The sequence below is a fragment of the Lipotes vexillifer genome, unplaced genomic scaffold, assembly GCF_000442215.2.
Source record: "Lipotes vexillifer unplaced genomic scaffold, Lipotes_vexillifer_v1.1 scaffold1798, whole genome shotgun sequence".
Taxonomy (NCBI): Eukaryota; Metazoa; Chordata; class Mammalia; order Artiodactyla; family Lipotidae; genus Lipotes; species Lipotes vexillifer.
Window position 1 is genome coordinate 522246 of NW_006789032.1, and position 13919 is coordinate 536164.

General features: G+C 58.4%; 1 protein-coding gene across 1 annotated transcript in view; it reads left to right on the forward strand.

The window, feature by feature from the left end:
- The first annotated feature begins 311 nt into the window (after positions 1–311).
- Positions 312–13919, forward strand: part of GMEB2 (glucocorticoid modulatory element binding protein 2) — a 14199-nt gene continuing 591 nt past the window's right edge. Inside the window, exons 1-9 of the mRNA XM_007462241.1 lie at positions 312–442; positions 804–901; positions 1454–1575; positions 7159–7262; positions 9702–9859; positions 11636–11707; positions 12068–12205; positions 12517–12639; positions 13149–13919. The exon at positions 13149–13919 is cut by the window's right edge and continues 591 nt beyond it. Of these exons, the coding sequence (XP_007462303.1) occupies positions 312–442; positions 804–901; positions 1454–1575; positions 7159–7262; positions 9702–9859; positions 11636–11707; positions 12068–12205; positions 12517–12639; positions 13149–13807 (1605 nt within the window). The 3' untranslated portion in view covers positions 13808–13919. The remainder of the gene's footprint in view (positions 443–803; positions 902–1453; positions 1576–7158; positions 7263–9701; positions 9860–11635; positions 11708–12067; positions 12206–12516; positions 12640–13148) is intronic.

Here is a 13919-nt window from a genome sequence, read left to right on the forward strand (position 1 = left end):
CCTCCGCGGGCGCTCTGTGCACAGCCCTGAGTTCAGGGCGTGGGACCCACCTCCAGAGGCGTCTGCCCACATTCTGGTTCCTTCCCCGTCCCCCGCAGGTGACCACTGGGCTTTCGGGCCTGTCATGGCTCCGAGGTTCTTCCAGGGCTTCCTTTCTCAGTGCTCACTCCATCCTTGCCAGAGCCCGAGGCCCTGGAAGAGCCCTTCTCTTGCATTGCTTCTGTCAGAAGGTAGCGAGGTCCCCGTGCAGACCCTGTGCCCCCCTGTTGCCCTGCAGGCCCGGTGCCCTGGCACCTCCTGTCCGCTGAGCCATGGCCACCCCCGACGTGAGCGTCCACATGGAGGAGGTGGTGGTGGTAACGACGCCCGACACGGCGGCGGATGGCAGCGGCATGGAGGAGGTGAAGACCGTGCTGGTCACCACCAACCTGGCCCCGCACGGGTGAGGATGGGCACCCGGCCTGGGGGCAGGGGGCGCCAGGGGACGCAGAGCCACCACCCAGCCAGGAGCGAGTAACGCTTCCCCGACTCTTCTCCTGACACCAAGGTCATGGCTTCGTGTCCCTAAGCTCACGGTAACTTCTCTGATAAGAACACAGTAGGGCCAATTAGGACCTGGGTTTTCCAAGGGAACCTGAGGAGCAACGCCTGTGGGGTCAGCAGCGCGGTGAGCGCATGGCCCTGAGCCTGCCGTGCCGTGACCTCGGGCTGGACTGGAAAGTCGGGCAGAAATGGCAGCAGAGCGCGAGGCTGGCTGGTGTTGGGGGTGTTAATGTCTCCTCTCTCCTCCCCTCTGTTCCCAGGAGTGACCTGACGGAGGGTAACATGGAGACGGAGAACGCCGCGGCAGCTGCTGCAGCCGCGTTCACAGCGTCCTCGCAGCTCAAGGAGGCCGTGTTAGGTAGGGAGCCTGCCTTCTCGTGGCAGTGCCCGCAGGCAGCTCTGGAGGTGGCCTTTCCGAGGGGGCGGTCCTCCCACCAGCAGGGGACCAGTCAGAGGTTCCGAGGCTCTTCTGTGAGCTCGTCTTCAGAGGTGGCGCCACAGAGGCCCGGGCTCCAGAGCCTCCAGGCGTGGCCTTGGCCTGTGGCTGGAGGGGAGAGCTCGGTTTTGTGGTTCTACTTAGTGTAGCTGTCAGTGAGTGGCGGTGAAGGTGGTTTATCACCTTTGGTCTTTTCCTGTTGCCTAACACTGAAGGCCTCAGAGCTCTTCCAAGTGTTAAGAATAGTTTTCTCTGGAATCGTGCCAGGTAAAGGTTGTTTCCTTCAGTGGCTCTTTACTTCGGGCTGATGAGAAGTGTCCCCGCCCACCTCGGTCCTGTCTCAGTGCCTCCTGGATTTTAGTTTCTGGGTTCTAGGTTGGCAGTTAATGTTGTGCTTTTGCAGAAGGTGCTTTGGAGAAGCTGTGACTGATTTTCTGTGTTGCCCCTTTCCCTGTCGACACGCCTGGCGAGAAGTGAAGATGGCTGAGGAGAGCCTGGAGGCCGAGGTCGTGTACCCCATCACCTGCGGCGACAGCAGAGCCAACCTGATCTGGAGGAAGTTTGTGTGCCCCGGCATCAATGTGAAGTGTGTTCAGGTGAGGGTTCTGATGCAACCAGAGCACAGGCCTGCGTGCCGGGCTGCAGGGAGGGGCCCCCGTACGCAGCTGTGAAGCAAACAGAAGAAGACCCCTACGGCAGGGGGTGTGACCTGTAGGGGGCAGTTCAGAAGGCAGAAACCCCGTGCTTGGGAGAGCAGAGGAGAAGGAAGGAGCCTCCAGGGACAGGCAGGATTGCCGCTGGGGCACACGGAGAGCCTCAGGGCAGAGACTCTCTGTTCCTGGAGCAAAGCTGTGGAGAGAGGCTGGGAAGGCAGCTCTGCTGACGTTGGGATTGGCAGTGGCTCTGCTGGGCAGGTTGAACGAGAGGGATGCTTTGCAAAGACTCATTAGCAGTCATGAGTAAGATGGAGGGGAGAGGTCTGCTCTTTCTGCAACATGGTAGTTTAGGTACCCAGACTCACCTTGTGCTGAAAGCAGCCAATAATACCACTTAAGATATTTTCGTAATGCATCTTCTAGATGCCTCCTTAAGCTGGCAAAAGAGGAGGAAATAGTCATGCTCAGGGCCTGAATAAAGGTGGATGATAGAGGGAGGCCAAGCACCAACCCCGGCTTTTGTCTGAGAGCCTTTGCCTGACACTGGTTTTCTCAGCCTCATGGGGCTGGAGATGAGAAGCTGAAGCCCAGGGCTCCCAACTTGGGTGTGTTGTTGGGGGCAGAGATTGTCCCTGTGATGCTGCTACTTCCAGAGGTCTCTACCCTCAGTGTCGGGGGTTAGAGGGTACGCTAATCACATACTCCCCGTCCCCTCTATCCCCCAGGGCACGGAAAATGCCTGTCTCATGTCTTAGCACCGGGTGAAGAGAGAGCCCTCTTGAGGATTCACATGTGGCCTGTATAGTGTGAACACCTTTAGCTAAGAGTTTAGTTGTAGGTTGTTCCTGGCTGGCACAACCAGCTCCCCCAGGAATCTGACAAAAGCAAATGAAAAATCCTTTTTGGTAGAACTCATCTTTATCTCAGGTTTCAAGTAATTTTGACAGACAAAGTTCCAAGAAAAGGAGCAGCTCACAGTAAAGCAAAACAAAACATTGAGCACACAGGAAATAAAGCACCTGAATGAGTGCTCACAGAAACCACAGATAGAAGAATCAGACCCACAAATGCTGCAGGTTGGAATTTGGAGACACAGAATATAAAATAATTATGTTTAATTTACTTCAAGAAATAAAAGAGGGCTTCCCTGGTGGCGCAGTGGTTAAGAATCTGCCTGCCAATGCAGGGGACATGGGTTCGAGCCCTGGTCTGGGAAGATCCCACATGCCGCGGAGCAGCTAAGCCTGTACGCCACAACTACTGAGCCTACGCTCTAGAGCCCGTGAGCCTCTACTGCTGAGCCTGTGTGTCACAACTACTGAAGCCCGCGTGCCTAGAGCCCGTGCTCCGTAACAAGAGAAGTCACCACAATGAGAAGCCCGTGTACCGCAATGAAAAGTAGCCCCTGCTCGCTGCAACTAGAGAAAGCCCATGCACAGCAATGAAGACCCAACGCAGCCATACACACACACACACACACACACACAAATTAATTAAAAACAGCAACAAGAAGAAGCTAGAGGGACTTCCCTGGTGGCACAGTGGATAAGACTCCAAATGCAGGGGGCCCGGGTTTGATCCCTGGTCAGGGAACTAGATCCTACATGCATGCTGCAACTAAGAGTTTGCATGCCACAACTAAGGAGCCTGTGAGCTGCAACTAAGGAGCCCACCTCCTGCAACTAAGACCCAGTGCAACCAAATAACTAACTAACTTTTTAAAAAAAAAAACCAAACTAGAAGTGAAAAACAGAATTAAAATTGAACACTTAAGTAGTTGGATTTTACAACACATTAGACACAGTTGAAGAGATAATTAGTGAAATAGAAGATAGAAGTGAAGAAGTTATCCAGACAGTGGTCCCCCAAAACGTCATGAGGGAAAATGGAAGCACAAGAAAGTCTAATGCATCTGTCTGAATTCTGAGAGGAGAGAGCGTCTGAGAACTTTCAGAACCAAGGAAAGATAGCAGCCCACAGTTCAAGAGACTTAACAGATCCTAAACTGAATGAATAAGAAGAAACCAACCACATTTCAAAATCTACATAGGTGCCAGCGCAGAGGACCTTCCACTGGCTCCTGGGACACTTTAGCATCAAAATAATGAATGACAGTTATGGATTATGATTCAAGTAGAAACAAGAATCTATGGGCCCATATTTATTGCAGTGTATTTCATGTTATTTATTTACATTGACACAAGGGAGAGGTTAAACTCTTACACCAACTAACAAATGTAGAAGGGGTGCTGGAGCTAGAGTGCCACAAGGGGGTGCTGAAGCTAGTCAGGAAGCTGGATGAGGGATAGTTGGTCTCCAGGTACCCCCATCATTGAGGTACTGCTTACAGAGGCAAAGCAGGAACGGCAGGGGGAAGCCTGCAGATCACTCCCTAAATGTGATGATGTTTGGGCATCAGTATCGGGACCAGCCTCCATTCTGGCCTCCTGATCGAATGGGCAGGGATTCTGTGGCATTCCCGACAAAACCCCACAACCCGACTCTACTTGGGAAAATGTCAGACAGACAAAAACTGAGGGGCACAAGTTTTGTCTACAAAAACACTGACCTGCATGCTTCACAGATGTTGAGGTCAGGAAGACACCATCGGGCTGAGGAGCTGCTCTGAGTCAAGGAGGCAAGACGCAGTGGTCAGTGCAGCACAAAGTCAGGCCATGTCCTGCATCAGAGAAAAGTCGCCACAAAGGCCGTTATTGGGACAGTTTGTGAAATTGGAATATTGCCTGTGGATCAGATAATAATACATTAATGGTAGTTCCCTGATGTTGAGAGCTGTGTGTCGTTACGTAGGAACCTTGTTCTCAGGAAATAGGTGTGAAGGACTCAGGGCGGCTACCCCACGAGCGTTTAGAGATGGGCCCTGTGTGGAGAGCGAGCCTGGGGAAGGGGCCGCTGGGGCTCTGTACTGTACCTGCAGTTATTTTGTAGGGTTGAAATCACAGCAGAATTAAAAGTTTGAAGCAAAAGAGATGTAATAACGAGAGCAGTGGAGCAAGACCCCCCTGGCAGCTGAGCTCTAAAGACTCCCAGGGAGCCGGGGGACCGGCGCAGGGCGGGTCTCCTTGTGCCAGGAGAGGAAAGCTGCACACAGTGAAGTCGTCTTCAGAAACTAGGGGAAACAAAAACATTTTCAGGCAAAACTGTGTTTGCCACCAGCAAGTCGTAACTAAAGGTATTCTAAGAAATGATTTCAGGCAGAGGGAAAGTGGTTCCAGAGAGGAGCTTTTAGGTGGCCAGAGGCGTGGAGAGTGGAGGAGGTGGGTGAGTCTAAGGTGATGGGCTCTGCAGTGCTGGTGTGTGTCCTAGGAGGCTCTGTATGCTCTGTGGTGGGACGGTTGGAGGGCTGTGAGTGGGATCAGCTGGCCCACCCTGACAGTGGGGCACACCTGCCCAACTAGCAGAGGAGAGCCTGGTCCCCCAGAAGGAGGTGGTATGGGGGGGCGCACAAGATGCAAGGGAGAGACAGGCCAGCAGGTGGTGCTGCAGTGTCCGGGTGCGGGCAGGGCCAGAGGCGATGGCCAGAGAGGGTGCCACGTGGTGGGGGCAGACGCCGGGCCCAGTGTGGACTTCCTGGGCTCGGGCAGCGGCCAGCGAGGTCCTCCGACTCTGACTCTGCCTGTCTGCCCAGGCTCAGGCCTGGCTCCCGACCAGCTGACTGAGGGGATGAGTGGCTTCCTGACTCAGAGAGAAAGAGTGCAGGGCTCAGGCAATTAGGACAGCTGCTTCTGTCAAGAGGGGCTTCCCAGGCTGGTGGCGTTTGCCGCGACCAAGTGCACTGGAGATACAGGCAGACATCGGAGACGCTGCAGGTTCAGTTCCAGACCGCCTCAGTAAAGCCCATGTCTCAATGAGAAGAGTCACACACGCTGTTTGGTTTCCTCACACATATAAAAATTATGTTTACACTAGAGTGTACTCTGTTAATGGTGCCACAGCAGTATGTCTAAAAACAATGTACATACCTTAACTTAAAAGTACTTTATTGCTAAAAAATGCTAGCCATCATCTGAGCTTTCGGAGCGGCAATAGTAACATCAAAGATCACTGCTCACACATCACCGTAACAACTATAGTAATAACGAAAAAGTTTGAAATATTGCGAGAATTACCAGAAGGTGTCACACAGACCTGAAGTGAGCAACTGCTCTCGAAAAACGGCGCCGATAGCCCTGCTCGAAACAGGGTTGTCACGAACCTCCAGTTTGTAGAATATGACTATCTGTGGAGCGCTACAGAGCAAGTGTGGCTGAGTGGAGGTGCTTTTGCTCCAGCGGCATGGTAACCTGGGCCCAACCTGACACAGACTGCAGGGCGCCCGAGAGGCAGCCGCCTGGGAAGGGGATGCCTGGGAAGGCCGGCACCCTGGCTGGGGTCCAGCTGTGCATCCAGGCCACAGTTGGAGCTTTCATTTCTGCCTCTGCTGAGACCAGTGACTTATCCATCCCCAGCCTGCTTGTTTCCTTTTCTTTTTCTTTCTTTTTTTTTTTTTTTTAATAAAGCTGTGCGCGGGCTTTCTCTAGTTGCAGAGAGCGGGCTGCTCTTCATTGAGGTGTGTGGGCTTCTCACTGCGGCGGCTTTTCTTGTTGCTGAGCACGGGCTCTAGAGGCCTGGGCTTCAGTAGTTGTGGTATGTGGGCTCAGTAGTTGTGGCACGTGAGCTCAGTAGTTGTGGCGTGCAGGCTCAGTAGTTGTACACTGACTTAGTTGCTCCATGGCATGTGGGATCTTCCCGGACCAGGGCTTGAACCTGCATCCCCTGCACTGGCAGGCGGATCCTTAACCTCTGTGCCACCAGGGAAGTCCTTTGTTTTCTAAGTAAATGCAGTTTTATGTTGGTTCTTTGGTTCCAGTAATTTCTTGTTTAATAAGACTGAATAGGATACTTTACCTTCTTAGGCCACTGTTGGGGGAAACTAGCAGACCTGTGAGGAGTGGGGGCAGTTCCCTGACTTTGAAGTGGACATATGCTTCTGGGCCGTGAAGGGTGCCGTTAGGGGTGGGCCAGGCCGGCTGAAGGGACATTCACAGCTGACCCTGTGCCCTGTGGCTCCTGTTACTTGGTGTGATATATGTGTGCATTGTTTGTGGAATAAGTCATGCGTAAGGAGGTTTGCCAGTTGCTGTCTGAAGGGAGGGAGAGAGCGCTGTGCCTTTCTGAGTGGTGTGGGGTCCTTGGGTCCCAGGCGTTGGGTGTGTGGTTGGTGGGGAGCGCCAAGCACTTAGCTCCCTCCCCACTGGGGGTCAGTGTCTGACTACCCGCTGGGGCAGGAGGAGGCCAGCTCCCCACTCCAGCCCCTGTGCACAAGGGTCAGGCTCGTCTCACATGGTGGTTCTTTCCTGAATCCTGAATGTCAGGTTGAGAGCCGGCCCATGGCTCCACCACATCTGCCCTGCCGTCCACCCCCTTTCCCAGGTCAGCTCTGGGGGGGGCGGTGGTGTCAGGCAGGAGAGAAGGGCGGTGGAGAGGCTCTGTCCTGATTTTGCTCTGCTCTTTCCTCCACAGTACGATGAGCATGTCATCAGCCCCAAGGAGTTTGTGCACCTGGCTGGCAAGTCCACCCTGAAGGACTGGAAGCGAGCCATCCGCATGAACGGCATCATGCTCAGGTGGGTGGGGCGCGGGGGTGGGGGACCGGCTGGAGGGACTGGGCAGGGATGAGCTGGTGACCCTATGTCGGGGAGCACTGTGGCCACTGCTTTTTCATTGGGTTTTGCGTTTTGAAGATGAGGGGCATTTTCTACGTGAGGATTGTGGACAGCGTCCCCGGGGCTGGGCCGCCCCCACCCCTGCCAGCACGTGACACTGTCAGACTTGCAGGGGTTTCTGTCTTGCTTTTTTTTTTTTTTTTTTTAATTTTTTCTGGAGCCTGCTGGCTCTTTGGTGGAGCTGGGTCTTAGCATTGAGACAGAGATCTCTGTGGGAGCTTTCCCCACTTGATATTATGTGGGGCCGGGAGGTGCTTCTCACTGCGGTGGCGTCTCTTGTTGCGGAGCACGGGCTCTAGGAGTGGTGCGGGCTTCAGTAGCTGTGGAGCGTGGGCTCAGTAGTTGTGCAGTGTTGGCTCAGTAGTTGTGGCCCACGGGCTCAATAGTTGTGGCTCGTGGGCTCTAGAGCGCAGGCTCAGTAGTTGTGACGTACAGGCTTAGTTGCTCCGCGGCACGTGGGATCTTCCCGGACCAGGGCTCGAACCCGTGTCCCCTGCATTGGCAGGCGGATTCCCAACCACTGCACCCCCAGGGAAGCCCTTTCTGTCTTGGTTTGGTCACCACCAGTCCCTTACCGAGGCATCTGTGACTGTGTCACCAGGAAGACACCGGCTGTGAAGCTGTCTGCACGTCAGGACAGTGGCCAGGGCAGCCTCCTTCCTCCTGAGGCAGCACGTACGCCCGCGTGCCTCCCGCCATCACCCCAGACTCGGGTCCCTGTTGAGAGCTGTGCGTTGGTCTGTCCAGTTGTCCAGACATTGTCCTTTCTGGATGGCCAGTCTGCCAGCAAGGGTCCTGTCCGGACTGTCTTTGTTCACTGGCAGCATTGGTCTCCTCCAGGCTGCACTGTTCTGTGACCTTGTGACAGTCGTGGAGTTGAGGCTTTCAGGGTGTCTTGGCCTAGAGCCCCAGCTTTCCTGTTTTCAGAGTCAGTCCTGCTGGCCCGTGCCCCATCGGCTTCCCTTGTCAGTGGCGGGGTCTTGGTGAGGCGTCCACTCACCCTTCCCCCTGTACACTTCGTCTTCCCTTTGAAGTTAAGTAGGAATCGGTGGGAAGCTTCCGGCCGGCTCTTCGTTACTTCACACCCACATCAGGCCCTAGAGCGTCGAGGGTCTGGAGTGTCCCGCTCAGGCTCGCCCGTCCGGCCCTCTGCGGTGCCCGTCCCACCAGCTGCCCTGGCGGGCGTGGCCTGCCACGGTGGCCTTCTGAGCTCCCCCCTTCCGCCTGTGAAACGGGAAGGGTGATGCCGCTTCCACGAAGGCTGAGGACAGACTAGCCTTTTGCATTTGTAGCCCCAGGAACGTTAATGCCTAATTTCCATGTTTTAGCATTTCCTGCTTTGGTGGTAAGAGCTTGCGCCTCTGAATTGGCCCCTGCTGCATGCCTGTCCAGAGACAGCCATGGTTTTTCATGGTGTCCAGAGTGGCGGGATCTGGTTGCTTTGTTGCTGCAGGGGCCCCTCTCCTTCCTGTGTTTATTCCCGGGGGAAGCGGCTTCTTGCTGTCCTTGGGCATGTCTGCTGCCCTGGGTGCCTGCAGCCCGTGGGAGCCCTGTCACTCTCCCTGGGGAGCCCCTTCCTTCCCCCGGAGCAGCTTTGCACCCTCCCATCAACCCAGCTCTTTCCTCTCTCAGCCCCACCTGCCGCCGGGCGTGAGTATCTTGGTGGTGCGGCTGTGACTGTTTCATTGGAAGAGCACCGCCGGGAGGTGCCATCTGCTGCACTCCCTGGAGCCAGCACGTTCACGCTGCCCCAAGGCCGAGGTGGGCGGCAGCCCCAGGGCCATCCGATCCTTTCGCGGGTCGAGGCAGGCCAGTCGAGATGCACTGAACTGAAGTCCAGGACCTCTGGGAGAGGCCAGAGAGGAGGGCCTGGGGGGCATCCCAGCAGGCAGGGTACATGTGGTGCCTTCCTGGTAAAACTGAGGCTGGGAGGTGACACAGCGAGAATCCAGAGGTGCTGGTGCTGTTGGTGCTTCTGGAGGGTCTCGATTTTTGGGCCACGCACCAGGCGGGTGTGCCGCCGTCAGCACCTCTTTTGGCCCTGAGTCGTCCCCGCCCCCCGGGGCTGGGGGGCAGCAGAGCATCTCAGAGAGGCCCAGCCCCTCAGTGCTGACCGGCGTCTCTGGACAGCCACCTCCCTCGGAGCACCAGCCACTGTAGTCGCCCTTCCTGTGGACAGAGCCACACGCAGGCGTCCCCACGCCAGCTGAGAGAGCTGTGCTGGGGTGTTGGAGAGGCCTGCCCGGGAGCCCCGGTGGAGCCTGCCTCCGCAGACACACCACTCTGGGCCCGCCCCGGGGCAGGCCTTCCGCGGCTGACCCCCCGCCCTCCTCTGCGCAGGAAGATCATGGACTCCGGGGAGCTGGACTTCTACCAGCATGACAGGGTCTGCTCCAACACCTGCCGCAGCACCAAGATCGACCTGTCGGGGGCCCGTGCGTCCCTGGGCAGCCCCGCGCCTGCTGAGTACATCCCGCTCACGCCCGCCACGGCCGACGGTACGGACGGGGCCTCCCGCGCACTCAGCTGCCCCTCCGGCCCGCTTCCTCGCCGAGGGAGTCTTAGCCGAATTGCTGCTCCGTCCACAGGGAAGACTGAAGCGCTTTCCTGTTTGAGCCCCTGTTACTATAAGATCAGAGATTCGTGTGCAGAGGAAAGCACGAAGAGGAGCAGGCGCCCAGCGCCCGCCCCCAGCTCTGACCAGTCCAGGGAGCGCCCCCCGCCTGCTCTGCCGCCTGTCCTCGCCCTGGGGCCGCTCCCCGTGGCACTGGTTCCGGCTTGTGCACTTCCCTGCAGCTTGGGATTTGTTGATGTGTTTATGACGTTCTGTGTTGGCATCTGTTGCTCTAACTGGTAGAAGGACTAAACGTTTCCTGGAACTCTTTCCAGAGTTTTGAATACAGAGATTCTTTTTAAAACAAGTTAGCATGAAATCCGGTCCCAAGTTCCCTGTTCATGTTGCCCATTGATAACTTGGTGGCGCTACCTTTCCTGTGATGGGAATTGCATTGTCCCTAAGTTGTTGCTCCACAGGTCAGTCTGGGCTTGCTGCCGTGTGGCCAGGGACTGTCCTCATGGCTGACCAGACGGTGGTTGGTCGAGGGGCCTTGTCCTGTACTTGGGAGGATGGAGAGGGAGGCTTGGGGGCAAAGTGAGGTCCTGGGGTTCACCCCGAATGAGTCCCTGCACCCTACCTGCACGGGCTGGCAGCCGGCCCAGTTTGGGAGTCCCTCCCAGGAGCTCTAGGAACACGCAGGCTGCCGGCAGTCAGGGCTGGCCCTGGGACTGCACTACACAGTGTGGGAGGGGCTGGGTCACGGCAAGGCCCCCGCCCCCGCCCCCAGGAGACACAGGGAGACAGCACTCCTGGTGGGCCCGTGGCTTCCGTGGGAACAGGGCCTCCTCCGGGTCATTGGGTCCAGACTCTCTGTTCTGCCTTGTAAAAGGCGGCCGCAGTGACAGATCTCCAGGAAGGCTCCGGGCGCTGACGCTCCAGTCAGAGCGCCGTGTCCGGTAAAGGCCACATGGGGTTTGGGATTTAGCTCTTAGAAGTCTGTTGTCCCTGGGTGGCTTGGATGGTCTGTCGCTTTGCTTAAACTCACCTCCATGGTGGTCTCTTCAGCCAGAGTCCTCAGAACACCTGAGTTGCCTCTCGTGGAGTTAAAAGCTCTGCATCAGCCCAGACTAAGAAAGAGCTATTTCAGGCATCTAACATCCCCAGCATGATGTCTTTGTCAGATGTGAAAGAGGCTGGCATGAGGTCAGAAAGCTTACCCAGAGGTTAGGTTTCCAGGCTTGTTTCTAAGCCCCAAATGGCCAAATCCAAACTGTGTCCAGGACTCTGCAGACACTAGAGTCAGAGGTGAACCAGCTTGGGTGGCTTGCATCTCTAATTCCCACTTCTGATTTACAAAAATGGAAACATGGTAGCTGCTGAGATGGACGCTTAGTGTCAGTGAGACAGAGGCCCCGAGAGCAGGCCAGGCAGGAAGGCTGGCCTGTGGCCCCCGGCCAGCAGGAGGCTTGTGACCATGACGAGGGCAGCAGAATGTTGGGGACACGTGGACAGGCTCGAGGAGGCATGTTCCAGCTCCTTCTTTGTACATGTTTAACAGCGAATTTAGAACGCAAGGCATGTGTATGCTCCGTTGTGCTCGTGCACCTGTCAATTTTGTGAAAATGCGGGTGGGGGCAGCGAGTCAGAGCTGGAGTGGGTGGTGGGTGGGACGCTGGCCTGTCGCAGGCGAGGCTCACCGGGCTCATCTTGGTTGCAGTGAACGGGGCTCCTGCCACTATCACCATCGAGACTTGTGAGGACCCTGGGGACTGGACCACAGCCGTCGGAGGTGCGGGCTGGGCTTCTCACGGTGGGGGCAGGGCCTTGCCGGGTCTTGTCAAGGTGGGGAGGCGGGGCCTTCCTGGGCGTCTCACGGCGGGGGCGGGGCCTTCCCGCGGCTTTTCACCGAGGGGGTGCGTTGGGGCGGGACTCCGATCTGCGGCTGGTTTCGCCTTTGCGGACCGCCAGGCGTTCTCTTGCAGGAAGTGCAGGGCCCACCCACTGGACTTGCGCGTATGGTTGTGGGGGACACTGCCGCCCCTCAGAGCCGTGTCCTCCTGGCAGTTCTTTGCTCCTCCGTGTGGTTGGAACCGGCGGTGGGGCTGCCTGTGCAGGACTCCCCATCTCTGAGCCTCTCCTTCCCTCACAGATGACACGTTTGCCTTCTGGCGAGGGCTGAAGGACGCAGGCCTGCTGGACGAGGTCATACAGGAGTTCCACCAGGAGCTGGTGGAGACCATGAAGGGTCTGCAGCAGCGGGTCCAGGACCCTCCCCTGCAGCTCCGAGGTGAGCGGTCTTGCCCTGCCCCGGTCTGTGGGCCCGGAGGCCTCTTCTGCTCGTGGTGGTGGCGGTGGCGAGCGGCTTCAGGACGCCCGTGGGTGCAGCCTGCTCCTGCTGGCTCCGAGCTGAGCCCAAGAGCGTTGGCGGGGGTGGGCAGTTAGCCTGCTCCCACCAGGTCCCTCCTTGCCACTGGGACGAAGCTGAGCCCGGGAATCAGGAACCTGCTGGGCCCAGTCCCTCATCTCACCGCGGGGGGTGGAGTGCCCGGGCCCCGCTGTGGGCCGCCCGTCTCACCGTGTGCGCGCCCCGCCCTGCAGACGCCGTCCTCCTCAACAACATCGTGCAGAACTTCGGCATGCTGGACCTCGTGAAGAGGGTGCTGGCCGGCCGCAAGTGTCAGGTGGACCGCTCGCGGGAGCAGTACGCCCGCGACCTGGCAGGTGCGCTGGCCCTGTGCTGTGAACCGCACAGCTGCGTGGGGGCTGGGGGGGCGCGGGGTCGGTGACACCGAGGTGACCCCAGCCAGACTTCCGGTGAATTTACCCTCGGCCCCGCAGTCCGCCTGCGAGGTGGCACCTTCCTGGGAGGTGCCTGCGGCCACGCGTGAGACAGGCCGCGTACCCTGTGCCCTCCTTATCTTAGCACGTCACCGAGGCAGCTTTCCTGCGAGCGCGGGATGATCGGAACCCAGTACAGGGAGCAGGGGAGGCCTGTCCCCACGTCGGGCAGAGCAAGGTGGCTGCTCAGGATGACTCTTTTGCTTCCTCAGAGCGGTGGGTCCCCATCAGAGCAGGCCCCACACAGTGTCACTGCAAGGGCCGTGGGGGACAGGACAGAGCATCACCGTGAGGACGTGAGGGTCAGGCCCCAAGTCAGCGCAGGCCCTGGCCAGGGCAGGCTGTGGGTGCCCGCCGGGCCCCGCGGTCACGCCCTGTCGCTGTCGCCGCAGCCCTGGAGCAGCAGTGTGACGAGCACCGGCGCCGGGCCAAGGAGCTCAAGCACAAGTCGCAGCACCTCAGCAACGTGCTCATGACGCTGACGCCCGTCTCCCTGCCCCCCCCCGTGAAGCGGCCCCGGCTCGCAAGGGCCACGTCCGGGCCGGCCGCCATCGCCTCGCAGGTGCTCGCCCAGTCCGCCCAGATCGCCCTGACCCCTGGTGTGCCTGTCTCCCAGCTCACCAGCATGCCGCTGGGCAAAGTGGTGTCCACCCTGCCCTCCCCCATGCTGGGCAAGGCCATGCCCCAGGCTGCTCCGGCAAGCTCCCCCGCTTCACCGCTGCTTGGGGGCTACACGGTGCTGGCCTCCTCGGGCACCACCTTTCCCAGCACGGTGGAGATCCACCCGGACGCGTCCAGCCTCACGGTCCTGAGCACAGCCGCCATGCAGGACGGCAGCACTGTGGTCAAGGTGGTGAGCCCGCTGCAGCTGCTCACCCTGCCCGGCCTGGGCCCCACCCTGCAGAACGTGGCCCAGGTGTCGCCTGGGGGCAGCACCATCGTGACGGTGCCCACGGGGGCTGTTGAGAGCTCCATGGCTGCCCCGGGACCCGAGGAGCACACGGCCACCATCGAGGTGGCCGCCATGGCGGAGGGCCACGAGCACAAGTAGCCGTTGGCGGAGGGCGAGGCCCCTCATGGGCACAGGGCTGGCCGCCTCTCCTCAGGCCGTGGCTGGCCGGGAGCACAGCGCTGGCGCCCGGCGGGCCACGCGCGGCTGCTGA